Source organism: Oncorhynchus mykiss, chromosome 7 (genome assembly GCF_013265735.2).
Source record: "Oncorhynchus mykiss isolate Arlee chromosome 7, USDA_OmykA_1.1, whole genome shotgun sequence".
In the NCBI taxonomy this organism is placed as follows: domain Eukaryota; kingdom Metazoa; phylum Chordata; class Actinopteri; order Salmoniformes; family Salmonidae; genus Oncorhynchus; species Oncorhynchus mykiss.
In genome coordinates this window covers 76,266,909-76,293,895 of record NC_048571.1, presented here as the reverse complement: position 1 = coordinate 76,293,895, position 26,987 = coordinate 76,266,909, and the positions used below count along the sequence as shown (strand labels likewise).

The following is a 26,987-nucleotide window of genomic DNA, read 5'->3' as shown; positions in this document are numbered from 1 at the left end:
TCATAGCTTTCACATGGATTCACCTGGTCCGTCTATGTCAAGGAAAGAGCAGGTGTTCCTAATGTTTTGTACACTCAGTGTATATGTTTATAAGGCAATATAACACTCACTTTATAAGCTTCTAATTATTCTTCTGTGTTATTTGGATTGTAATATGAATTTGTTCTGATATTTCTAGATTTTTTTATTATTCTTTTGACATTCTACTGCATTGTTAACATCCACTTAACTTTCTATGCGACCAAGAAACTTAGATTTTATGTTTAAGTTTCTGTTCATGATCAGTGACTGTCTCCTTCTACAGGGCTGCACCATCCCCATCAACCAGGCCCGACCCAATCGCAACCTTACCTTCACCAAGAAAGAACCAATCGGGTGAGATACACCAGCCACATGCAAATACATAGCTAATCAATTTTTGGGTCATAACAAGATTTTGAGAATAAGCATATTTGTCATTTTAACTCTCAGAGTGTGTGCTATCGTAATTCCCTGGAACTACCCTCTCATGATGTTGGCCTGGAAAACAGCTGCCTGTCTGGCTGCTGGTAACACTGTGGTCCTCAAACCTGCCCAAGTAAGGAGCATCACAATCCTGTTCATATTTTTCCACTAAAGAGGGGAACAAAGGGATATTTTAAAATGTTCTGTACTGTACTGTGCACTAGGGGGCAGTGCACTGGTGTCCAGACACTAAACTGTGTACTGTACAGAAAATGTTTCAACCAGAGGTTGGTGGCACCTTAATTGGGGATAATGGACTCGTGGTAATGGCTGAAGCAGAATCATTGGAATGGTATCAAATACATCAAACGCATGTGTTTGATGCCATTCCATTTGCTCCGTTCCAGCTATTATTATGAGCCGTCCTCCCCTCAGCAGCCTCCACGGGTTTCAACCCCTTCTCCAATGGGGCATTTAGTCAGCGTGATCCGTTTGAATGATTTCAAAAGCGATATGGCCACATGTACTATTAAATCTGTACCCTGTACAGCCAGAAGACTGGTCAACCCTCAGAGCCTGGTTCCTCTCTAGGATTCTTCATAAATTCCAGCCTCCTAGGGAGTTTTTCCTAGTCACCGTGCGTTTCCCTCTGCATTGCTTGCTCTTTGGGGTTTTAGGCTGGGTTGCTGTAAAGCACTTTTTGACAACTGCTAATGTAAAATGAGCTTTATATAATACATTTGATTGATTGGCCTATGGGGTTTAGCCAACTCCTGACTATTGTTAGCGTGTCCTTCAAAAAAGTTACAGAAGCAGTCTTTTTATAGGGGTACAACTGATTTCAATCCATTTGATACAGTATGCCTGAGATACCTGCATTTGTCGAGGTATATGAATTGCCTAAAGCTAGCATGTTCAATCATTTTGGTTGTGTGTATATTCCTATGGTCCCTAGGTGACTCCACTGACAGCGATGAAGTTTGCTGAATTGGCTGCGAGGGCAGGATTCCCCAAGGGAGTGATCAACATCCTCCCTGGATCAGGTAAACATGCTTTTCTGTTTTTGATCGTTGTTTTATACAAATGTTCATATCGAAAGAGTTGCTCCTATCTTTTCTTTACACACCTGTTTTTTGGCTGCATGTCAGTTGTCCTCTCACCCCCTGCAATAGAGAATCTGGGAAGGTGCACCATTTTTTTCTCAGATGACTGAAAAGTTGACTTATAGGAGATACAAGGTTTTGTTGTGATGCTGACGGTGTGCTGGTTCTTCTTCTGCTGTCTCTCAGGTGCTCTGGTGGGCCAGCGTCTGTCCGACCACCCGGACGTCCGGAAGCTTGGCTTTACTGGCTCCACTGAGATAGGGAAACACATCATGAAGAGGTGAGTGGTCACTGTTGTGGCAACCTCAGTCCAGAGAGGTCATGACTTTAGGCTCTCGGTGGTTGGCCAAGACTTTGGTCAATAATAGCATACTGTTTATGTTTATGTAGTACAACAGTGGTCACCAACCTTTTCTGAGTCAAAAACACTTTCTGAGTCAAAATTCAATCTACCGCTCAGATTATTATTATTTTTTACGTGACTTAAAACCCCCTAACATGCTGACTACCCCGCTAACATGCTGACCACACCGCTAACATGCTGACTACTCCGCTAACATGCTGACTGCACCGCTAACATGCTGACTACCCCGCTAACATGCTGACCACACCGCTAACATGCTGACCACCCCGCTAACATGCTGACCACACCGCTAACATGCTGACCACACCGCTAACATGCTGACTACACCGCTAACATGCTGACTACCCAGCGAACATGCTGACTACACTGCTAACATGCTGACTACACCGCTAACATGCTGACTACCCAGCGAACATGCTGACCACACAGCGAACATGCTGACCACACCGCTAACATGCTGACTACACCGCTAACATGCTGACCACACCGCTAACATGCTGACTACCCAGCGAACATGCTGACCACACCGCTAACATGCTGACCACACCGCTAACATGCTGACTACCCAGCGAACATGCTGACCACACCGCTAACATGCTGACTACACCGCTAACATGCTGACTACACCGCTAACATGCTGACTACCCAGCGAACATGCTGACCACACCGCTAACATGCTGACTACACCGCTAACATGCTGACCACACCGCTAACATGGTCAGCAGTGTGGTCAGCATGTTAGCGGTGTGATCAGCATGTTAGCGGGGTAGTCAGCATGTTAGCGGTGTGGTCAGCATGTTAGCGGTGTGGTCAGCATGTTAGCAGTGTAGTCAGCATGTTAGCGGTGTGGTCAGCATGTTAGCGGTGTGGTCAGCATGTTAGCGGTGTGGTCAGCATGTTAGCGGGGTAGTCAGCATGTTAGCGGTGTAGTCAGCATGTTAGCGGTGTAGCCACACCTAATGTTAGCGGTGTAGTTAAAGAAGACAAAGCCTGGAAGGAGGAGAGATGACTAGACATGATTCGGTTGACAGTTTTATGTGTGGATTAATTGTCGGAGTAGAAGACCTTGTGTAAATAAATTGCCATAAATGTTTAATCTTCGACCTAATTTTCGACCTGTCCCCAAATTAATATAATTGGTTCAGAGTTTGTTTTGATATTTTAACCTGCGTGTCTTGATCGCGTCTGGTGTGGGGCGGGCAAAATCAACTTGTGCACGATGACGCACTCGTTCGGCCGGTTTGGGTACGGTGTAAAAGGTCGATGTCCATGCCCCCGCTGAACTCGAATTAGCATAATCAAAAACTCCCAAAATGGGAACACTTTGCCTCCCCGGCGTTAGGGCTGCTGAATAAAGTGGAGCTACCATAAAAATAGGAATGCCTAAGGCCTTAACAGAAATGTTTTGTGATCAACTAGGAATGGCTTGGAGATCAACCAGTTTATCGCGATCCACTGGTTGGTGACCACTGTAGTGCAGTACGTGTGTGTTTGTGTGTTTGTGTATTCCTCCATCTCAGCTGTGCAGTCAGTAATGTGAAGAAGGTGTCCCTAGAACTGGGGGGTAAATCTCCACTCATCATCTTCAGTGACTGTGACATGGACAAGGCCGTCCGCATGGTCAGTGGGCCTTCAATTCAATGCTGGTCGCTACAAAACATTAATACAAAAATATGTATATCAAAGAATATAAAATATGAATATTTCAGAATATTGTAAGGCATCAATTTCACTGTATTTATTTGTGTATTTTAGGGATTGAGTGCTGTATTCTTCAACAAGGGAGAGAACTGCATTGCAGCAGGCAGACTCTTTGTGGAAGAGAACATCCATGACCAGTATGTCAAGAGAGTGGTACGTGTCTCAATGCTAACTTAGTCACCCACTCGCTACCTTATCTCACAGCGCTATGCTAACTTAGCCACCCGCTCGCTACCTTATCTCACAGCACTATGCTAACTTAGCCACCCGCTCGCTACCTTATCTCACAGCGCTATGCTAACTTAGCCACCCGCTCGCTACCTTATCTCACAGTGCTATGCTAACTTAGCCACCGCTCGCTACCTTATCACACAGGGCTATTCTAACTTAGCCATCCTCTTCCTTATCACTTCTGTCATCATGAAGTGATTTGAGAGGCTAGTTAAGGATCATATCACCTCTATCTTACCTGACACCCTAGACCCACTTCAATTTGCTTACCGCCCCAATAGGTCCACAGACAATGCAATCGCCATCGCACTGCACACTGCCCTATCCCATCTGTACAAGAGGAATACTTATGTAAGAATGCTGTTCATTGACTATAGCTCTGCCTTCAACGCCATAGTACCCTCCAAGCTCAACATTTAGCTCGGGGCCCTGGGTCTGAGCCCCGCCCTGTGCAACTGGGTCCTGGACTTCTTGACGGGCCGCCCCCAGGTGGTGAAAGTAGGAAACAACACCTCCATTATGCTGATTCTCAACACAGGGGCCCCACAAGGGTGCGTGCTCAGCCCCCTCCTGTACTCCCTGTTCACCCATGGAGGCGTGCATGGCCATGCAGTCAACTCAATCATCAAGTTTACAGACAACACAACAGTTGTAGGCCTGATTACCAATGACAAGACAGCCTACAGGGAGGAGGTGAGGGCCCTGGCGGAGTGGTGCCAGGAAAATAGCCTCTCCCTCAACGTCAACAAAATGAAGGAGCTGATCGTGGACTCTGGGAAGCATCAGAGAGAGCATGCCCCTATCCACATCGACGGGACTACAGGAGAGAAGGTGAAAAGGTTCAAGTTCCTTGGCGTACACTGACAATCTGAAATGGTCCACCCACACAGACAGTGTGGTGAAGAAGGTGCACCAGCGTCTCTTCAACCTCAGGAGGCTGAAGAAATTTGGCTTGGCCCCTAACACCCTCACAAACTTTTACAGATGCACACCGCCTGGTACGGCAACTGGACTGCCTGCAACTGCTGGGCTCTCCAGAGAGTGGTGCGGTCTGCCCAACGCATCACCGGGGGTACAATGCCTGCCCTCCAGGACACTTACAGCACCTGATGTCACAGGAAGGCCAAAAAGATCATCAAGGACATCAACCATCCAAGCCACGGTCTGTTCACCTCGCTACCATCCAGAAGGCGAGGTCAGTACAGGTGCATCAACGCTGGGACCGAGAGACTGAAAAACACCTCAAGGCCATCAGACTGTTAAATAGCCATCATTAGCCGGCCTCCACCCAGTTACTCGACCATTTACCTTAGAGGCTGGTCACTTTAAAATGGAACACTAGTCACTTTAATAATGTTTACTTACTACTGTGTTACTCATTTCATATGTATATACTGTATTCAATTCTACTTTATTTTAGTCAATGCCACTCCTACATTGCTCGTCCTAATATTTATATATGTCTTATTAATTTTACAGTAGATTTGTGTGAATTGTTAGATACTACTGCAGTAGAGCTAGGAAAACAAACATTTCGCTACACCCGCAATATCATCTGCTAAATATGTATATGTGACCAATACAATTTGATTTGAATCTCACAGTGCTATGCTAACTTAGCCATCTGCTAACTACCTCATCTCAGGTGGAGGAGGTTAAGAAGATGAAGATTGGAGATCCTCTGGACCGCTCCACAGACCACGGACCCCAGAACCACAAGGCCCACTTGGACAAGCTGGTGGAGTACTGCCAGACAGGCGTGAGGGAAGGCGCCACTCTGGTGTGTGGGGGCAAACAGGTCTCCCGCCCAGGTTAGACTTCTTTTTTCAGTTCATAGCGCTGTAGATTTGACTAATATTAGCTGTGAGGCAGAGTTAGGGGCAAATGTCACTCCAAATCCAGTCTGTTTAGAAATGGAATTTGGATGTCATACTGTGACCATTTGTGAAGTTACCATTTCTCAGTTCAAGGGATGACTATCAGCTACAAAATGACTAATATAGTAAATAAGTTGTTTACTATATCTTTCCCTGTGGTACCTTTTTCCAGGATTCTTCTTTGAGCCCACCATCTTCACCGATGTTCAGGACCACATGTTCATTGCTATAGAGGAGTCGTTTGGCCCCGTCATGATCCTCTCCAAGTTCAAGAGCGGGTCAGTGTTTGCCATTGTCAGATGGGTGCCCTGTGTGGTTCAGCTGACCCCAGAACACTTACATACCTGATTTGGCATGGGTTTCAAATCTTGCGCATTGCACCTCTGACTAGCTCTCCTCCGACCTTTCTCTTCATCCCTTTCTCTCTCTCTTAGGGATGTGGACGAGGTTCTGCGGAGGGCCAATGCCACTGAGTATGGCCTGGCATCAGGAGTGTTCACCCGTGACATCAGCAAGGCGCTGTATGTCAGCGAGAAGCTCAACGCCGGCACCGTCTTTGTCAACACCTACAACAAGACGGACGTGGCTGCTCCCTTCGGCGGATTCAAGCAGTCCGGCTTTGGCAAAGATCTGGGTAAGACTTGCTGATTCTGAGACATTGTTTCCACACAGGTTAGATTAATCATAGAAGCCCACATGGAAAAATACTACAGTTTACTATAGAATACAACAGTACTTACTATATAATTCTCTAGTAAACTGTAGAATACTATAGTAAACACAGCAAAAACCCTACACTTTTTTAACTATAGTAAATACTACAGTATTTCATTTGTATATACCCTGCTGATTCCCCTCCCCCATATCCCAATTTGTGCCACCCATAAGTGAGAAACCTACATGCTAAGTATAGACCATATTGTGTTCCCTACAAGTTATAGAAATAGGGCAGAAGCTCTGAAGGTTCAGACCTACCTACAGGTTATGGAAAATTAGCTCTTTTAGTATTTCTCCAGTAGGTTTCCTCAAAGAGAAAGCCTCCACTTCTATGTCAAAGATAATAAAACTAAAACACTGTTGTAAATACTCCAGTAATATTGGCAAAAACACTACAGTATATACTATATAATATGTATTAGAGGTCGACCGATTAATCGGAATGGCCGATTAATTAGGGACGATTTCAAGTTTTCATAACAATCTGAAATCGGTATTTTTGGGCGCCGATTTTTTTTTTTATATATATTTTTTATACCTTTTATTTAACTAGGCAAGTCAGTTAAGAACACATTCTTATTTTCAATGACGGCCTAGGAACCGTGTGTTAACTGCCTCGTTCAGGGGCAGAACGACAGATTTTCACCTTGTCAGCTCGGGGGATTCAATCTTGCAACCTTACAGTTAACTAGTCCAACGCAATAACGACCTGCCTCTCTCTCGTTGCACTCCATAAGGAGACTGTTACGCGACTGCAGTAAGCCAAGGTAATTTGATAGCTAGCATTAAACTTATCTTATAAAAAACAATCAATCATAATCACTAGTTAACTACACATGGTTGATGATATTACTAGATATTATCTAGCGTGTCCTGCGTTGCATATAATCTGACTGGGCATACAAGTATCTAAGTATCTGACTGAGCGGTGGTAGGCAGAAGCAGGCGCGTAAACATTCATTCAAACAGCACTTTTGTGCGTTTTGCCAGCAGCTCTTCCTTGTGCGTCAAGCATTGCGCTGTTTATGACTTTAAGCCTATCAACTCCCGAGATGAGGCTGGTGTAACCGAAGTGAAATGGCTAGCTAGTTAGCGCGCGCTAATAGCGTTTCAAACGTCACTCGCTCTGAGCCTTCTAGTAGTTGTTCCCCTTGCTCTGCATGGGTAACGCTGCTTCAATGGTGGCTGTTGTCGTTGTGTTGCTGGTTCGAGCCCAGGGAGGAGCGAGGAGAGGGACGGAAGCTATACTGTTACACTGGCAAGACTAAAGTGCCTATAAGAACATCTAATAGTCAAAGGTTAATGAAATACAAATGGTATAGAGGGAAATAGTCCTATAATAACTACAACCTAAAACTTATAAATAATATAAGACTCATGTTAGAATATTGAAGACTCATGTTAAAAGGAACCACCAGCTTTCATATGTTCTCATGTTCTGAGCAAGGAACTGAAACGTTAGCTTTCTTACATAGCACATATTGCACTTTTACTTTCTTCTCCAACACTTTGTTTTTGCATTATTTAAACCAAATTGAACATGTTTCATTATTTAATTAAGGCTAAATTGATTTTATTGATATGTTATATTAAGTTAAAATAAGTGTTCATTCAGTATTGTTGTAATTGTCATCATTACAAATAAAAAAAAATTAAATCGGCCCGATTAATCGGTATCGGCTTTTTTGGTCCTCCAATAATCGGTATCGGCGTTGAAAAATCATAATCGGTCGATCTCTAATATGTATACTATAGTATTTTTTCATGTGGGAGTAGAATTACTAGAATGGGAGAAGTCCAAAGATGCATTTTCTAGGAATGCCAATTCAATTGCATTTATATCCTGTCTCAACATCACTGGCTTTCTCCAACAGGACAAGAGGCTCTTAACGAATACCTGAAGACCAAGGCTGTCACTGTAGAGTACTAAATATACAGCTCTGGAAAAAATGAAGAGACCACTACAAAATGATCAATTTCTCTGGTTTTACTATTTATAGGTATGTTTTTGGTTAAAATGAACATTTTTGTTTTATTCTATAAACTACTGACAACATTTCTCCCAAATTCCAAATAAAAAATATTGTAATTTAAGAGCATTTATTTGCAGAAAATGTGAAGGATCAAAATAACAAAAAGATGCAGTGTTGTCAGACCTTGAATAATGCAAAGAAAAATGTTAATATTCATTTTTAAACAACACAATACTAATGTTTTAACTTAGGAAGAGTTCAGAAATCAATATTTGGTGGAATAACCCTGATTTTCAATCAGACTGATCCTCCACCAAATTTCACAGTGGCTGCGAGACAGAGCATGCCAAGACGCATGAAAGCTGTAAAACCAGAGACATTGATAATTTTGCAGTGGTCTGTTAATTTTTTCCAGAGTTATAGAGAGATGTGTGGTAGCTACCCACTGGGCACAGACGTCAGTTCAACGTCTAGTTTTGATTTGCATTTGGTTGAGTTGTCAACTAACACAAATTCAATTTAGGTTAAAAGTTTGTTAAAAAATCCAATCAGTTTTCCTGTTGATTCAACGTTAACACATTATTATATATATTTGTTTAAATGGCTTGGAAACAATGTTGATTCCAAACGGTTTTTGCCCAGTGGGTATTCTCTCTTTATAATCAGACTCACTGATGTCACTAAGCAAATTCCTGAACTAAATGTGAATGATAGACGAGGCAGAAAGGAAACCTAATACCTCCACATGCCCTGATGAACAATTCTACTTGTAATTCAGTCTTTCTGAAATGTGATTAACCCTCTAATATTTCTTAGTGCTGTTTGCACAATTACTTATGAAATTGAATTTTTTTATTAATGAGAAATACAATGTGAAATGATTTCCCCCTCTTAGAAATAAGAAAGTCTGTCTTAAATCATTTTCCACACACAGCCTGTGCCTGTATTTAGTTTCATGCTAGTGAGGGCTGAGAATCCACTCTCACACAGGTACGTGGTTGCAAAGGGCATCAGTGTCTTAACAGCGCAATATGCCAATGCAGGATAGTCTGAGCGCAGCCCAATCCAGAAATCTGGCAGTGGCTTCTGATTAAATTAAATTCTCACCGAACCGCTTGTTGCAATTTTGATGAGGCTCTCTCATTCAGATTTCTGTAAGTGGACTGGAGGCAGGGCATGAAAGGGATAACGAATCTAGTTGTGTCAACCGTTTCGGAAAAGTATGTGCTTAATTACATACCCAACTCACTCAGGTGCTTCGCTATATCACATTTGACATTGTACGTAAGCTTGAGTTAAAAAAAACATCACCCAGATAGGCCAGTCATGTGAGAAACTCATTATCATGCAAGTGGTCAGACAAGTGAAAATTATGGTCAGTAAAGAAAAGTTTAAGCTCGTCTCTCATTTAAAAAAAAACTTTCAATACTTTGCCCCTTGATAACCAGCGCACTTCTGTATGTTGTAAAAGCATTACATGGTCGCTGCCCATATGATTGCATAGTGCAGAAAATACACAAGAGTTCAGGGGCCTTGCTTTAAGAAAGTTAACAATTTTCACTAGTGTCCAAAACGTATTTTAAGTTGTCAGGCATTCCCTTGGCAGTAAGAGCCTCTCGATGGATGCTGCATGGTACTCAATTGGCATCGGGAGAAACTGCTTGCATGCGTATTACCACTTCACTATATCTCCCTGTCATGGCTTTTGCACCATCAGTACAGATACCAACATGAGCAGCAGCTACGTTTGGCTACATACGGACCGTTAGTGGAATTCCAGCAAGAGACTAACGGTTAATGTGATTGGATGTTAATTATTTGACTAGGCTACCTGTATTTGACATTGCGTTGTTATTTCGCTGAACACTAGATGGTTTCATTTTATTTTTGGCAGTGAAACAAGGCAACTCAGACAATTAAAAAATGCTCACCCAAATGTATAGCCCTGTTGGAAAATATAAATGGACTGTTTGAAAATGTGGAGAGAAAAAAGTTAAATGTTTATTTTTTTATTTCTATTAATGTTGATCACATTTTTATTTGGCGTACCCCTGACGGCATTGCACCCCAGTTTGGGAATACCTGGTCTACACAATAGATGTGTTGTGTTCATGGACAATACTGGATGACAATTGAATGGAACTTTATGAATGATGATCTCCATATCAGAGCTTGAACAAGCGCCTTTTTACTAGTTTTCCTGATTCATTAAAATCACAAAGGTTTATACAGTAATATGACTGGTGTCCTGTCTTTATTCAGATTGCAAAGTTATAATTTCCTAACATAACTTTTCAGATATTTTATATCTGATCAATTAGTCTTCGAATTAATGAATTATTTATTTTACCTCACGTTAGTCTCATTCCAAACGTCTTAAATTGTTGGTTATCTGCACGAACCCAGTCTTCACTATGAGTCATCCATACATCAATTGTCTTAAATCATTTATTTTCTAACTAAGTAATTCACAGAAATGCACAAACAAACACACAAAGTAAATATGATTACAAGAAATGATAGGGGAATGTGCCCTAGTGGGCTAAACCGGCATGGCGGCTTGTTGTACAAATGTTATATAGGGGGTCGACTGAGAAGTCACTACAGAGTTGATAATTATAGCAATTGAAATGCTAATCCTTTGCACATGAACGCTCACTCATTCGGGAACAATTGCAATCAATATATATATTTACGCTCAGTGTGTCGTCTTGATCGCTGTTGAAAAGTTAGTTTCTGTTGGAGAGTTTCCGTCCTCTCTCTCTCTCTCTCTCTCTCTCTCTCTCTCTCTCTCTCTCTCTCTCTCTCTCTCTCTCTCTCTCTCTCTCTCTCTCTCTCTCTCTCGCTCTCGCTCTCTCTCTGCTGTGGTAAGAAGGGATAGTTCAGAGTGACATTCATTCATGTTGTTGTAGAATGGATGTTTCGGTGGTTGTCGTTCTTCGTGTTCAATGATACTGAATTCCTAGCTGCAGACTAGTAATTAATATCAAAGACTTGTTCTTATTCTGTCGGTATCGATAGTCTAAGAGTTTAACCATGTGGTATGGTTAAAAGATTCAGCAATGGTCTGCAACCTTTGTCCTCTCGTGATTGAGAGAAAACATGGTCTGTAACCTTTGTCCTTTCGTAATGGAGAAAAACATGGTCTGTTGAGGAATTCTCAAGATTGGGGTTTTATTCGGAATTGCAGAAAAGGGCCTGTCCCAGGATGCCCGACCCTAACTGGGCTCATGGGCGGTCCTCTGATTTAGTTAAACTCAAAAGGGAATTGGAATTTTCTTCATTAAACAGTCCAAAATCATATTACAGAATTTTACAAACTGTATCATCCTCACTCATTCATCTTATACAACAATTAGATGTAAACCTCATATCTGAGGCTATTATATAAACAGCGTTATGGTAATGTGGCCACACCGTCTCTCATGAGTTTCACCAATTGTACCAACCGGACCAGTTCGTAGCTGGATTCTTCACCGATCTTTTATACCTTCTCCGGAAAGTAAACGTTGCTCGGACCTCAAGTTCTGTGAGGTAGAAGAAATTCCTTTGTTCTCTATGAAACTTCACTCTGTCTCTATACTGTGTGGCCATGAGGCAGGATCTTCCTGGAAATTACGACCTCTCTCTGACCACAGCAGCCTGTGTGCAAGAGGCAGGGAGAGGGGGATGGGGCTTGCTGTACCCAAAGAGGGCAACGTCATGACACTGGTCTGCATTCAATCCGTATCGCGGAAGATCCACGTTAAAATGTCGCAGCTCAGAGAGAAGCTGGGACATTGTGGGGGGTCACAGGGACCTCAATGGCACGCCTCCACTAGGAACATGTCGGTCTTGGCATAACGGGATGACAGAGGCCTATTAGTGTGGACAGTTACACTTCTCTCCCTTTTTTCCCCCTCATAAGACTGGCCCACCGGCCTAAAGATGGACTGGCCCACTGGGCATTTGCCCGAACTGCCCTTTGCCCAGTCCTTTTCAGGTTGGAAATGACAAACAGGCTATCTGTGTTTTTACTCAGTATTGTTGTCCATCTTAATGAAGAGTTTACATATGTCAAAGCATTAAACTTTTGACGGACCAGTCCGACAGAGAAGGTATAACATACACAAATGCATCACATTCGTGTCGATCTGTACAGTTCCTAATAAAAAAATTCAACCACATCTACAAAAACCTCGGTCTAAAGACAAGCTCTGCATAGCAAGTGCTAGACAGTCTTTCCTTGGATTTCATTATGTAATCCTGGATCCAACTCAAGGTGTGTAATGGGTTGTCAAGCCTGTCATATTGAGTCCCATAGACTTGCCATATAACAACAAACCCGAAAGGCCATTGCTATCAATATGTCAGTGTGGACTACTACATGTATAGCTTGTAAGTTTCACTAAACTTTGTTTTCACTGCACACACACTGAGGATTATATGGCTCAAATAGGCAAACGGGCTTTCAGTTGTAAACACACAACCATAATAGGTTCACACGCAAGTTGTACAACTGTTGTATCGCACATTTGACAGTGGTTTTGATCGTTTTTCTTCACAAAAATAATGTGGGGACTGCACAATGGTTGTGTGTATACAACTGAAAGCTTGTCTGCACATAGATGTATCACAAAAATGGAAGTTGTACCAAACCATTGTGTCAAATGCGCTGTACATTAGTTGTACAACCTGTGTGGACAGGGCCATAGATCCTAAAGTGGTAGGAATTTTGACATTTCAGGTCAACAATTGGAAAATCAGAGCAGGCTTTATCATGTAAATATAATGATTAATTAAGTAATTATATTTGTATTGCCATTATCTTGTGGGTATAAGCAACAAATAATCTCTCAATTATAAATGTGTCCCATAGTCCTGAGTTTACAGTTTAGCTCCGTTTATACCTGGAGCTAACATGTCCTGATCTTGTCTACATTCTGATTGTGCCCACATTTCCAGAAATGTGTCTACTCATCACTGAAGGTTGGTGGCACATTAATTGTGGAGTACAGGCTCTTGGTAATGGCTAGAGTGGAATAAATAGAATGGCACATGGGTTCCATGTGTTTGATGCCATTCCATTAGCTCCTTTCCAGCCATTATTATGAGCCGTCCTCTTCTCAGCAGCCTCCACTGCTACTCATGGTATTAAACTGTGTCTGTTATCCATCCACTGTGTCTGTTATCCATCCACTGTGTCTGCATTGTGACCAGACTTCCTGGTTCCTTCCTTTATGCAAATGTGTTCACAGCTATTCATTCAATGTCAGATGTATTTACTGTAAGACACTTGTTGATGCAATCAGTCAATAGTGCCATCTATCAATGATTTTAGAGGGCAGAATAATGATGATGATTTAAATGGTTTCTCTGTCCAGATCTGTCTACACTTGTAAGATATCCAGACACAATGCGTGTCTGACTACCTCCGGAGGGGGGCAGGATGATCTGATCGCAATGTGTCTTTTGATTGTGTCCACATTTTTAGACAGGTCTAGACAATCAAAATGTGTACAAGATCAGGACAAAGGACGCAAGTTAGAACCAGGTATAAACGAGGCTTCTAAATTCCAACAAGGTGTCAGTGGCGGAGCAGGAGGCAACAGATTGTCCACGCCACGTCTCAGGGACACCTCAGCTGAGTCACTTTCAGTGCGTGCGTGCGTGTGTGGGGGGGTGGGGAGGCTATAGGACAAGGAGGGATAAAGAGCTGAATTCGGTTCCTTCTCTCCTCTCTGGATAACAGCATGCAGGTCTCAAATGTCGGTCATGGTCATGAAGGATTAAGAAGCTATTGATATTTACGTCACTTCCAGTGTTTGGCAAATATTTACTAAATGTCTCTCTAGTCAATGTAGTGTTTCAATCTGAATTGAAGTGAGAAGGGGGATAAATAGAGAAAAAGACAGGGGGTGAGAGACTGGCTAATAATACTAACAGGTAGAAAGAGCCAAAACCCCATAAACTCAGAAGATGTTACGCAAATGGAGGGGAGACAGTCAGAAAAGAGAACAGATGTCCTTTAGAGGGGACCAGGCTAATGCCACATGTTGGTGACAGGTACAACACATGCTGGCACTGAGGATGGAGCAACGAGGAAGAAAAGAGAGGAGAGAGAGGAACAAGATGGAGTTATCATGAGACAGAGGGAAAGGTAGAAAGAAAGAAAATAGAAAGAGCAAAGGAGAGAGAGGGATAGAAAGAGAGAGATAGAGACCCCATTTCAGTCTGATAGCCCTGCTCACACAGACGACAGCGGGCACCCCCTCCTTCCCTCCCACCCGTTTCAGTCTGATAGCCCTGCTCGCACAGACGACAGCAGCACCCCCTCCTTCCCTCCCACCCTTTTCAGTCTGATAGCCCTGCTCGCACAGACGACAGCAGCACCCCCTCCTTCTCTCCCACTTGCACAGAAATACCATCACGACCCAATTTGTTTGCTTCCCAGAGGAGAGGAAACCCCTGCCAGCGACTGGACAGGTACTCTTAATGCTTCGCCTCGGGACTCACACCTCATCATCCCCACTCAATGTCACCCTGCAGTCCTTCGCCTTCCGAGCCTTAGAACCACGGACCGTCATCTATTATCACCTCGTTTTTCATCTGCGACTCACCAACCAGCGCCCCACGTCACTTCTCTCCAGCCCAACATGAGAAAGGGACTCCAGGCCAGCCAGGCTGCTCACACAGGGCAGTGGGACGAGCAGAGGCACCACGAGCAGCGGCTGGGGAGGGCAGAGAAAAAGTTAGCAGCCTTCTGGTTGTCCTTGTCGCAGAGGACGTGGACGTTTTTCAGGCCCCGCGGCGGCAAATGCACCGGCTGCTTCCAGCGGAGCTCCTCGGCAGCTCGCCTACTGAAGAGCGAAGCGTGAGGACTGTGTGTGTGAGTGTTTGTGTCTGTCTGTCAGCGGCGGGTGTCAGAAGAGTCCTGGCAGACACCCCTATCTGGAGGACCCATATCTGCGTGTGTATGTGACCTCCATCCCAAAGGTCAAAGGCAGTCTGTCGTTCTTCAGCCTTCTCCACCATTGGCATTCTTTCTTGGTTGTGTTATCTTAGCAACGTTGACTAAAGATGGAAGGACAAGCTGTCATTCTAATGTCATTCTCATTCAGAAGGACAAACAAACTGTCATTCTAAAGTCCCTGAAATACGTCGAGCCCAGTGGATCGGTTGAAGAGCGTTTGCCGATTTTCTGCTGTCGACTGGAAGGAATCTCCCCATTCACTAAACTAAACTATCAAAGAGGAGACCATACCACAGAGAAGACATTAGTGGTGGAGATTGGTGTGAAAAAGGGCAGCTGTCACTCCCTTAACCCCTACTGGGGACTTTCCAGATGGGGTAACTGCGACCTGCGGAGACCATGGTGGTCACCCATTTAGAGCTAGAGCTGTGCTACCAGGGGAAGAAGCTGAGGGGCTTCACCTGTAAGCTGACCCGCTCCCCACATGGCTATCTGCCTGAGAGTGCCTGGCTCATCTTGGCTCAGATCCTACTGCCCTACCTGGTGGCCGGCCTGGGCATGGTGGCGGCAGGCATAGTCATGGACTTGGTTCAAGTATGGGCTAACTTTGAGTGTGTGTGTATGTGTTTGTTTGTGTGTGTGTTGTATTTATCTGGGCATGCTGTGATGTGTTGAGTAAATCCCCTTCAATCTAAGAAAAAAACAGGTGAGATAGATGAGCTGCCACAGAGGTTTAGGTGTCTACGTTGGCAGATTGCTTTGTATCAGCGATCCCCTTTATAGTGCACTACTTTTGACCAGGGACTCTGGTCGAAAGTAGTGCACTATATAGGGACATGGTTGCCATTTGGGACGCAGCCACTATTGAGTCATCTCCGGCAACGTGACACTTGTGTCACGAGAGGAGCCAAGCTGTTTGCTATGAAAAGTGTAGGAAGAAACTATCAAGAAAGCATTGAGAACTGTGGGAAATGTAGCATGAAATGATAAAGAGGCCAATTTAAAATGTAGGAGGTGCTTTGACATGCATGGTATGGAAAATATAGAAGAGACTGATAAACAGACGACAGGAGGATAGCAGCAAATCTATCTGGGGACTTCAAAGCTGTTTCAAAGAGCAGTCAGAAGACCCCTGACAGTGGCTATAAATGACAGCTAGAAAGCATCCACGACACAAGAGTGATGCAGCCATTTGAAAATGTGTGTCAATATCGAAAAGATCATGCACTTGAAGCTTAGCCCGAGTCCCAGATCTGCTTGTGCTGTCTTGCAAACTCCTATGTCATTATCAATAGGAGTTGGCACGACAGCGCAAACAGAACTGGGACTTCGCATTTCGCTACACACAAGCATTTCGCTACACTCGCACTAACATCTGCTAACCATGTGTATGTGACAAATAAAATTTGATTTGATTTGATTTGACTCAGGCTAACTTGTGGCAATACTCCGTGGTACATTTTGAGGATGGATGACCCACTTGACTGATGAGGCCAGTACCTTGCCCTTCAAAGTGCATTCTATAAAACATGCAGATAGGCATTGTGTATAGATAGTAGAGTAGCACAAATGACATATAGGCAAATAAGTATAGAGCAGCAAAATAGCTCTTTCCCTGGTTCACCTTCTGGAAAGATCCCAGCAGACGCATGACGTGACTGACTCCCTGAATAATGGAATAGGTTGGTGGGTTGGGTTGTGACTTTGACTGAAGTCAGCCTTGAAAGCTCAGGGATTTAGTTCCTTTTCAATTGGAAATGAAAACGTGAAGAAAGAAACAAATGTTCACCAGTAATCAACAAGAGTTATTGTATGCCACTAAGTTACAGCAAGACTGTAATTTTAGTGTCACTAATACTTAACATGTTCAGATTATTGTTATTAGATTATAATGGGATGAAAACAGCAACATATTATGGTTTTAATCTGAATAAAGAAATTATATAATAGCGGTAATAGTGTTTTCCTGTTACAGTGAATTATTCTGGTTTCCACATCTGTTTGTGTTTGATCCAAATCCTTTTTGTTTTGGCATGACAACGACCAAGCAGTTGGCTAAAGCATGAGTCCTGTATATTTGGCAACCCGGCTGGCAGTGTCGGGAGGGATTGTTATGTTTCAGCACTGGGAGGTGCTTGAGGAGATCATTGTGTATGTTTCAGCACTGGGAACTGTTTAGGGAGAACATTATTCATGTTTTAGAACTGGGACATGTTTAAAGAGGTCATTGTGTATGTTTCAGCATTGGGAAGTGTTTAAGGAGATCACAGAGGTGTTTATCTTGGTGCCAGCCCTGGTGGGACTGAAAGGCAACCTGGAGATGACACTGGCATCCAGACTGTCTACAGCAGTAAGTGTACACACACACACACACGCGCACACACACGGACAGACACTGCTGACACACACATACACACACTCAACGCTGCCACAACATGTTTGAATGTAAAACTAAATCTAGATTTTACATACAAACTCACACGCACACCATTTAAAATGTTAAATATTTCTCCCGTTCCTTTATAAATGGTCTATGTCCCTATCAGGCGAATACTGGGCAGCTGGATGATCCAAAGCAGCAGTGGAGGATAGTGTGTAGCAACCTGGCTCTCATTCAGGTGACATTGACCTCTCCTTCAGCTAACACAGCCAGTGGCATTTTATCAATCCAGTGCTGTCACTTTGGCTAGCCTGTAATGTCAACCACATGTTACTATAAAGTATGTTTATTTGTGAATCCAACAGAGGGCACAAGAGGGTTCACTGTATCAAGGCAATGACATGTCTCAGTGTTATGCCTCATTCTCCCTCCCTCCCTCTATCCCCCTACATCTCCCTCCTTTATTTCCTGCCCCCCTCTCCTCTTCCCTTGCTGCCTCTTCTGTTCATTCTTTCTCCCCTTTGCTCCCTGCCTCTCCTGCTCTCCGTTCTCTTCCCTTGCTCCTTTTCCACTCTCTCTCCCTTTCCCTCCCGGCTCTTTCTCTCTCTCTCTCTTCCCTTGCTGCATCTTCTGTTCTCCCTCCCTCCCTCCCTCTCTCTGCTCCCCTCTCCCTCTCTCTCTGCTCCCCTCTCCCTCTCTCTCTGCTCCCCTCTCCCTCTCTTTCTGCTCCCCTCTCTCTCTCTCTGCTCCCCTCTCCCTCTCTCTCTGCTCCCCTCTCCCTCTCTCTCCCCACCGCTCCTATTCTCTCTCTCTCTGCTCCCCTCTCCCTCTCTCTCTGCTCCCCTCTCCCTCTCTTTCTGCTCCCCTCTCCCTCTCTCTCTGCTCCCCTCTCCCTCTCTCTCTGCTCCCCTCTCCCTCTCTCTCCCCACCGCTCCTATTCTCTCTCTCTCTGCTCCCCTCTCCCTCTCTCTCTGCTCCCCTCTCCCTCTCTTTCTGCTCCCCTCTCCCTCTCTATCTGCTCCCCTCCCCTCTCTCTCTGCTCCCCTCTCCCTCTCTCTCTGCTCCCCCTCCCCTCCCTACCGCTCCTATTCTCTCTCTCTCTCCCTCCACAGGTCCAGGCCACAGTGGTGGGTTTCCTGGCTGCGGTAGCTGCAGTGGGTTTGGGCGCGATGACCAGGGGTCGTGTAGACCTGCTGCAGGCTGCTGTTTTATGTGCCAGCAGCATCACCACAGCCTTTGTAGCTGCCCTGTCATTGGGCAAGTCAACCTGACAAAACCACAATAGCTGTCATGCCACTAGCCAGTGATAGTGTTAGGTAGTGTCACTTCCATCGTTCAGATGTTAATTAAGTTAGTGTTTCATAGCTAAATCAGAGTACACAATTAAGATGGCAATCTCAGTGGGCATTTCAAAGAATAATGTTTTATATTTGGGTATTTTGGCAATTATTATGTATTCCTGAGTTTTGATTTTGACAATAGGGTTTTTATCCAACAAATGTATTCCCAACTAGATGATTCTAGATCTAAAGTCCGCTCTCTGTGTCGGTAGGCCTGGTGATGGTGGGAGTGATCATTGGCTCAAGGAAGGTGGGCATCAACCCTGACAACGTGGCCACGCCCATCGCTGCCAGCCTGGGTGACCTCATCACCCTCTCTCTGCTGGCTGGGGTCAGCAGCTTCCTCTTCCGGTTTAAAGGTCAGATCACTCACAGCAGAATAAGTGGTATGTGCCGGTGTCTGGTCGAGCGGTAACACTCGACTCCCAGACCACACGTGCTCCCCCGGCAATGGCGTTCGAGCCTCGGCGATGGCTTTCGAGCCTCGGCACACCCACTGTTTGCCCCCATCCTACCTGTCGTTGCTTTTTCATTGTCTGTCCCCCTGACTTTCTGTCCAGTCAAAAATATATATATAAAAGTAAGAAAGGATGTTTGACATCTAATAGGCCCAATGTTTTCTGAACCTTAACCCCTATCACTGACTAGGCCCATATTGATGATTCCTAGGGCTGGATGCAATATTGAGCAAAGCCTTGGTGGAGACATTTCCATTATGCCTGGGTTCTGATTCCCTGCACTTCCTCTGAAATGGACACTTGTTCACTCCCACTCTTTGACGAGAAGGGTAAAGAATCAGACAGTAGGCCAGTTCTTTCAAATGTTCAAAGTATTTAGTAGAATGTGTTGGTTTGAAACTGATCTCTCATTATTTCCAACTGGAAAAGACTATGAGCCCCAACAAGATATCTTACATAACTTCACCATTATTTCATTTCACATTTATTTTCCTTTCCAGGCATAAAAAAATATATATATATTGATCTTTGTAGTCAATAAAACATCTCTTATTAGTTTCCAAATGAAATATCCTCAAATCTCTCGAAAGAAAATTAATATTCGGTACTTCAATTGTGTCTTCGGTAGAGGGCAGCACAGTTTCTTTCACGACTAGTTATTTCAAGTCTGCTTAACACACACGCACGCACACACACACACACACACACACACACACACAACCTTTCTTGTCTTCCAGAGATGTGGTACCTGCCTGCTCTGGTGTGTGGCTTTTTCCTGGTTCTCATTCCGCTGTGGGTGGTCATTGCCCGGCAATCTCCTCCAGTCAGAGAGGTGCTGAGGTCTGGGTGGCAGCCCGTCATCATGGCCATGTCCATCAGCAGGTAAATGCCTGGGGCTATCAGCATTCTATCAATGTTCAATCCATGAGCGTTCAACTAGATTTCGAAGAAACAAACATGCTGTATATTCACTTGCAGTTACGATCGCAACTTGAAGGCCTTTTGTCACCTTTATCCAAACTGATTTGACAGAACTGGACAGGTGACAGCTACTGCTCAGTAGGCATAAATGCACCAGATCACTTTCACCTATCCTCTCCTTTCAGATCAGTGCAGATGGAGGACACAGAGTGGAACTTATCACTTGCCCCGTAGACAATCTACAGCTATGAACATGTTATGTGACGTTTGTGTCCCATTGTATCCTTGTAAACCACAGTATTGGGGGCCTGATACTGGATAAGACGGTGAGCGACCCGAACTTTGAGGGCATGGCGGTGTTCACTCCCGTAATCAACGGTGAGTGGACCGAACCTAACTCCTCAGATCAAAGAGTGGGGCATGTGTGTGTAATTCAATGCTCAGATTTAAATTTCGTCTCAATATTATTTAAATGTTGAAGAGCTCTTACTTCCTCCTAACAAATATCCTCAAGGAGCCATCTAAGAAACAGCTGCATGGGAAAAACTAGAAACAGGTTTACCCCATTTGCAATGCTGCTTACCATTGCTAAATATGTATCTTGTAAAATCGCCATGACATCTCATTTGGACATGGGTACGAGTCGAGAAGCCATAGCTTTATTGGTCTCAAGTGGTTCTGAAAAGAGCATTAAGTTCCACTCATCCCTAGCCTGTCCACTACTATAACATATGATGTAAGCTTAAATTTAAAATCTGGTACTCCTTTCCTTAGAAGACAACATCTGGTTGTCTTGGTGGAAAGATAGATGGCATGTTTGACAAAATAATAGACAGGCGTGGTTCTTGTCCTGTTACATTTAGACAGTCTTTGAAGTATGACAGTAAATTACTATAACTTGTGTGACCAATTACATGAAGCCACTGCGCTATTGTAAACAATGTCATTTTAAAGTTTAATGTTTTAAGGGCAGCAGGTAGCCTAGCGATTAAGGGCGTTGGGCCAGTAACTGAAAGGTTGCTGGTTTGAATCCCTGAGCTGCCAAAGTGAAAATAATCTGCCGTTCTGCCCTTGAGTAAGGTAATTAACCCGCAACAACTGCTTCCTAGGGGCTGATGACATCAATTAAGGTAGCCCCCACCACACGTCTGATCCAGAGGGGTTGGCTTAAATGCGGAAGACACGTGAATGCATTCAGTTGTGCAACTGAATAAGTATCCCAATTCTGATATTTTTTCCACTCATTGGTCTTTTGACCAATTACAGCAGACCTTTTCACAGCATATTTTTTTCAGAGCTCATCTGATTGGTCAAAAGACCAATTGGTGAAAAAAAGATCAGAATTGGGCTGCCTGTGTAAACACAGCCTAAGACTAGCATGGCAATGTTTGTTGCCCACGGCTAGCCACCATCGCTGGAGAAGACTAACAATAAGGTTTACATAAACCTCTTTAGAATGACAACTATGTACTGTCTGCTTCAGAGGATTTCCTCTATATCTTTGCCAGCCTCAGCTAGCGCTAGCAAAGCTTTTCGCATTAATCGGCATTTCAAGACAGGAAGTACATTTGCATTGCCATTCAGTGTTTTTTTCTCTCTCTTACGCACTCTCTTTTTTTCTCCGTTCTTGTTTATTCTTTTCTTACCTTTCTCCCTTTGCATCCCAATCTTGTTCTATCTTCTTCCTTCTTTCTTTCTGCCTATCAATCTTTCTGTCTTTCTCCACATCTCTCCCTCCATCCTCCTTACCTCCAATGGACACAAGATCATGCAATCTCTGCGCACAAACTCACTTTAAAGATATGCCATTACATTCACATCAGAATTATCCCTACATAATTAACTAGAAAGAGTTCCAGAAAAACAAAATCAACTAAAATTACCTTGAAGACGCTTCATCATAACCTTGAAAATACCTATAATTTACTAAAGCTCAAGCCTAAATATGTAAATAACAAATTATAATATTCCATATAGCAGACACTTTTATCTAAAGTGACTTACAAGTCATGTGTGTTTAGATTTTGCATATGGGTGGTCCCAGGAATCAAACCTAGTATCCTGGTGTTAGAAGCACCATGCTCTACCAACTGAGCTACAAAGGACCAACAGACAAATTCAACAAAATACGATTATAAAAATGCCTACTGGTATTTCAACGACTGTTCGGCTCCTTCCCTTCACCCAGGTGTGGGAGGTAACCTGGTAGCCATCCAGGCCAGCCGCATCTCCACCTACCTACACTACTGGAGTATGCCAGGGACCCTGCCCTTCCCGATGACACAACACTGGCCTGGGCCCTGCCTGACCTTCTGCTCCTCAGGTCAGCAGTCAAAACACACTTCAACTTCAAACACACAGGATGACACAACACTGCCCTTGCCTCAACTTCAGCTCACAACACAACACTGCCCTGACCCCTGCCTGACCTTCAGCTCACAACACTTCCCTGACCCCTGCCTGACTTTTAGCTCACAACACTCCCCCTGCCTGACCTTCAGTTCACAACACTGCCCTGACCCCTGCCTGACCTTCAGCTCACAACACTTCCCTAACCCATGCCTGACCTTCAGCTCACAACACTGCCCTTCCCAGATTTTCAGCTTACAACACTGCCCTGACCCTTGTCTGACCTTCAGCTCACAACCATGCCCTTGCCTGACTTTCAAACCACAACACTGTCCTTGCTTGACCTTCACAACACTGTCCTGACCCTTGCCTGTGCTTCACAACACTGGCCTAACCCCTACCTGACCTTCAGCTCCTCAGCTAACCAGTCAAACAAACTTAAAAGAAACACAAAAGAAGCAGAGGGGTCAAATGAACACTGCACACATCTACACACAATATTACTAACCCATAACAGTCGTCAGTACCCAGCCCGCTCTTGTACACTTCCTCCTAGACATTAAAAGGCTTTTTTAAGTTTAGCTTATTTTCTGCTTACTTTTAAGATGTCCTCTAAGTCTCCTGTTTACATCAACAGGGGTCAACTCCAAGTCAGCGAGGGTTCTAGTCTTCCTGGTAGTTCCGGGTCACCTGCTTTTCCTCTACACCATCCACTTACTGAATGGCGGCCATGGCGCCCTCACGCCTGCCTTTGTCTGCCTCTACCTGTGTGCGGCCCTGCTACAGGTCAGAGGTCAAACTGATATGTACCACTCCTACTTTAAAAGGTGACATATGGTGAAAAATGAATTTAAAAAAAAGTTGTGACCTTGGTGAAGACGGAATTTGGCCCCTGGGGAATTTTATAGCAGCACAGATTTGCTTAGAATTAAGGGCAATGGTGACATCATTGAGGACCTTTAAGGTTGCAGTGACACATCCATAACCTGAGCGGAAACTAGGCCTATAACAGTTAGGATCAGCTTGATCTCCCCCTTTAAATAAAGGACGAACTGTGGCTGCCTTCCAAGCAGTGGGAACCTCCATAGAAAGGAGAGACAGGTTAAAAGGTCAGAGATATGCTTGGCGATGACAGGGGCAGCAACCTTAAAGAAAAAAGGGTATAAACCATCTGACCCAGATAGTTTTTTGGGGTCAAGTTTCAGGAGCTCCTCTAGCACCTCGGACTTAGTGACTGCCTGCAGGGAGAAACTTTGTGTCAGGGCAGGGGTAAAAGAGGAAGAAGCATCGGGGATAGTCGCATTAGAAGGGGTGGAAGATGAGGAAATGTTGGACGGGCAAGGAGGCATGGCTGAGTCAAATAGGAATCCTGACTTAATGAGGTGGTCATTAAACCACCACCACATCAATAACAACCACAACATCAACTTTAAGAGACGTGGGCAGCTGTGAGGAGGAAGGTTTATTCTCCAGGTCTTTAACCGTTTTCCAGAACTTCTTGGGGTTAGACCCACAGAGAGAAAACTGCTCCTTAAAGTAACTAACTTTGGCCTTCCGGATAGTCTATGTCCATTTCAAGGACAGATGTTCCTTTTAATACTACGCCTCTCTTTTGTTTGGATCTCACACATTGAGGGTTTGGGTCGAGTAAATCATAGTTTTACACTACGAGAGCCATTGCCGATATAAACAACGGTCTTAGTAGAAATGTTAATAAAATATTTACTGTTTTCAGCCCTCTTGCCAAACTCTGGCGCTGCAATTCAAACCACACGTAGATGAAAATGCTGATACATCTGTAGAACACCAGCCCAGTGTTTTAGTCCTGCTACTTACCAGATTAAACATATTTTTCAGAGTTGATATGACCTGTGGTGTCATTAGCAACTTTTTAGATACTTCAAAAATAAATGTATACAGACAGTGTGAACCATGTACGCGTTTTTGCCCTTAATGTTGATTGTTCACATGACCTCAACTTCTTTTTACTTGTTCACATACAGTGTGGGTTGCCAGTAATCTACATAATAATGGGATGTTACTAGACAGTATAACAGAGAAGCTATTGAACATGGCCTATACATCTTTCCCAGGGTGAAAGGGACATTGTATTACAGCTTCTGCACAGTCCAACTTCCCTCAGTTACCTGCACTAGTGGGTTACTCATCGTGCTGTCAACTGATTCACAGGTTGTGATACTGCTGTACCTGGCTGACCTGATGGTGCGCTGGATGTGGCGGAGGGGGCTGGACCCGGATAACTACTCTATCCCGTACCTCACGGCTCTGGGGGATCTGTTGGGGACCGGCTTCCTGGCCCTGAGCTTCAGGGCCATTCAATCTATACCAGCCCACCATGTCTAGTGCGACTGAAATTAAGATATAACAACGTGGCCTACACACTGTAGTTTCACAGGCCTCCGACAACCACCAAGCTTGACTTCACATACGGTCTCTTGGCTCCACAGCAGCCCTGTTTATGCCTGCCATTAACATGCGTCCTTCGTCCTGATCTTGTCCATTTACACTTATAAGATCTGATCACAATGCGTCTTTTAAAAGTCTACACAATCAGAATGTGGAAAAGATCAGGGAAAAGGCGTCATGTTAGAACCAGGTATCAACAGGGCTTAAGAAATGAATGCTGCTAAGGGAGTACCTGTATACTGTAGCTCGACAGTCTTTCAGCGCCCAGTTACCACATAGAAGCTACCTGTTGAGATGTGAACGCTTTAAACGCTTTAATGGTAAAATGGTAAATGCACTGTACTAAAGCAATAATATTGTCTGCGCTTGTTTGTTTGCTGACTGTCTATACATTTATCTTCATTCTCAAAAATGGTTCACTTGTGAGTTTAGTCACAATAAATGTACTAATGCACTCACGGGATAAACACACTATAAACCAATAGAGGACATGGGATTAATCCATGTGTCACAATTTCAATGATCGACCACTGCTACTTTCATTTGTGCCTCCAAACCATTACTGTACAAACTACGGGAGTCATGTGGGGCCTTTTAAGTCAATTAATATATACTTTTAAAAACAGCATCTTTGATGCTCTGCAATGACACAAACAATATAACTTTCACCAAAGATTTCAACAGTTAGAATCATGTTTTCAATTGTACATGTTGACTTAGTATGTATGTTACTGTGTTAACAATAGTCTGATTGTACCTAGAGAGCACTTGCTCACTTGCTCTTATTTTAGTAACCCAATTTGTATCAATGTGTTCCATTGTTGGAGTAAAACCATTCACATACAATGCCTGTCTTCCATTTTATGACCCCACATATCTTACAGTAGAATCAATGCATGTCATGTGATTTTACAAAACAGATCAATAAAATGTGACCTCACCACCAGCAACATTCAAACACGTCCTTGTGACAACCCTGCATTTCAACACCACGGTACCCAGGCCGATCTTCTGCTACGGGGGGGGGGGGGGCATAAATACCTGTGCTGATCACCCCAACAGTTATTTCTCACACACACACGGTAAAACATTACCAAAACCACAGATTTCATAAAGCGATGCCCGTGCTGTAGGGATAGAACCGTGTCGGGGTCAAGGTTCGTGTCTCTTGGCTGTGGAGCACATACTGTAGAAGTGCCGTGTTGACATTGTGTCAGAGAACATGGCAGGTATCCAGATTAAGTGAAGCCTATGACAAATGGCTAGACCTTTACTTAAAGGGATAGTTTGGAAAAAAATTACATGTTACGATATTTATTTATTCACCTTGAAAGGGGTTTGTGGACAAGGAGTGACAGCATTACACACTTTTGGTTTTGTTAAACTAGCCACTGCCAACAAATGTAATTTCACTGAACTATCAAAGTAAGCCCCATGTTGCAGCCTTGTCTTAGGTAGACTTTATCAGACAGGTGTCCAAGCCTCCAGAAGGGTCACTGTTGGTACTAGCATAATGTGAAGAGTATTGACATCAAGACTGATAAAACTATTGCCTATATAATTGGACACAACTCTGTTCTGAATGCAGTGAAAGGGCTCTCTTCTCATACCTTTGTTCACAGGACCTATAAAACTGCATGATTTGACCTTAATATTTCAAACATACACAGTAAATTCAACATATTGCACAGATGGATTCTTACCCTTTGTGTTGACTGCTACGCCAGCATTCCAGACACAGACACACACA

General features: G+C 43.9%; 2 protein-coding genes and 1 non-coding gene across 4 annotated transcripts in view; all 3 read left to right on the top strand.

Annotated features, from left to right (window-relative positions):
- The window catches only part of LOC110528507 (cytosolic 10-formyltetrahydrofolate dehydrogenase), a 44,811-nt gene extending 34,164 nt beyond the window's left edge, over positions 1 to 10,647 (top strand). For both annotated transcript variants that reach the window (XM_036984087.1, XM_036984088.1), the window contains exons 14-23: positions 305 to 375; positions 472 to 577; positions 1,400 to 1,487; positions 1,734 to 1,827; positions 3,432 to 3,531; positions 3,667 to 3,765; positions 5,489 to 5,654; positions 5,893 to 5,998; positions 6,155 to 6,354; positions 8,312 to 10,647. In XM_036984087.1, the coding sequence (XP_036839982.1) occupies positions 305 to 375; positions 472 to 577; positions 1,400 to 1,487; positions 1,734 to 1,827; positions 3,432 to 3,531; positions 3,667 to 3,765; positions 5,489 to 5,654; positions 5,893 to 5,998; positions 6,155 to 6,354; positions 8,312 to 8,367 (1,086 nt within the window). In that variant the 3' untranslated portion in view covers positions 8,368 to 10,647. The remainder of the gene's footprint in view (positions 1 to 304; positions 376 to 471; positions 578 to 1,399; positions 1,488 to 1,733; positions 1,828 to 3,431; positions 3,532 to 3,666; positions 3,766 to 5,488; positions 5,655 to 5,892; positions 5,999 to 6,154; positions 6,355 to 8,311) is intronic.
- On the top strand, positions 6,708 to 6,762 carry LOC118965404. The gene has a single exon (XR_005052730.1). It is a non-coding gene; the product is annotated as a U7 small nuclear RNA (small nuclear RNA).
- A 3,748-nt stretch (positions 10,648 to 14,395) lies between the features above and the next one.
- LOC110528506 (solute carrier family 41 member 3) lies at positions 14,396 to 26,246 on the top strand. The gene is made up of 10 exons (XM_036984086.1): positions 14,396 to 15,956; positions 17,605 to 17,712; positions 17,909 to 17,980; positions 18,855 to 18,999; positions 19,295 to 19,441; positions 20,278 to 20,422; positions 20,760 to 20,839; positions 22,650 to 22,784; positions 23,448 to 23,596; positions 25,001 to 26,246. The coding sequence occupies exons 1-10, from the start codon at positions 15,762 to 15,764 to the stop codon at positions 25,172 to 25,174; spliced, it is 1,350 nt and encodes a 449-aa protein (XP_036839981.1). The 5' UTR covers positions 14,396 to 15,761; the 3' UTR covers positions 25,175 to 26,246.
- The last annotated feature ends 741 nt before the right edge of the window (positions 26,247 to 26,987 follow it).

What these genes read in the sequence shown, in the direction of transcription:
- LOC110528506 (XM_036984086.1), top strand. Translation starts at nt 15,762, where the DNA reads ATGGTGGTCACCCATTTAGAGCTAGAGCTGTGCTACCAGGGGAAGAAG. An exon ending in GTTCACTCCCGTAATCAACG is followed by an intron (nt 20,840 to 22,649) that starts GTGAGTGGACCG and finishes CCCTTCACCCAG; the next exon opens with GTGTGGGAGGTAACCTGGTA. An exon ending in CCTGACCTTCTGCTCCTCAG is followed by an intron (nt 22,785 to 23,447) that starts GTCAGCAGTCAA and finishes TTACATCAACAG; the next exon opens with GGGTCAACTCCAAGTCAGCG.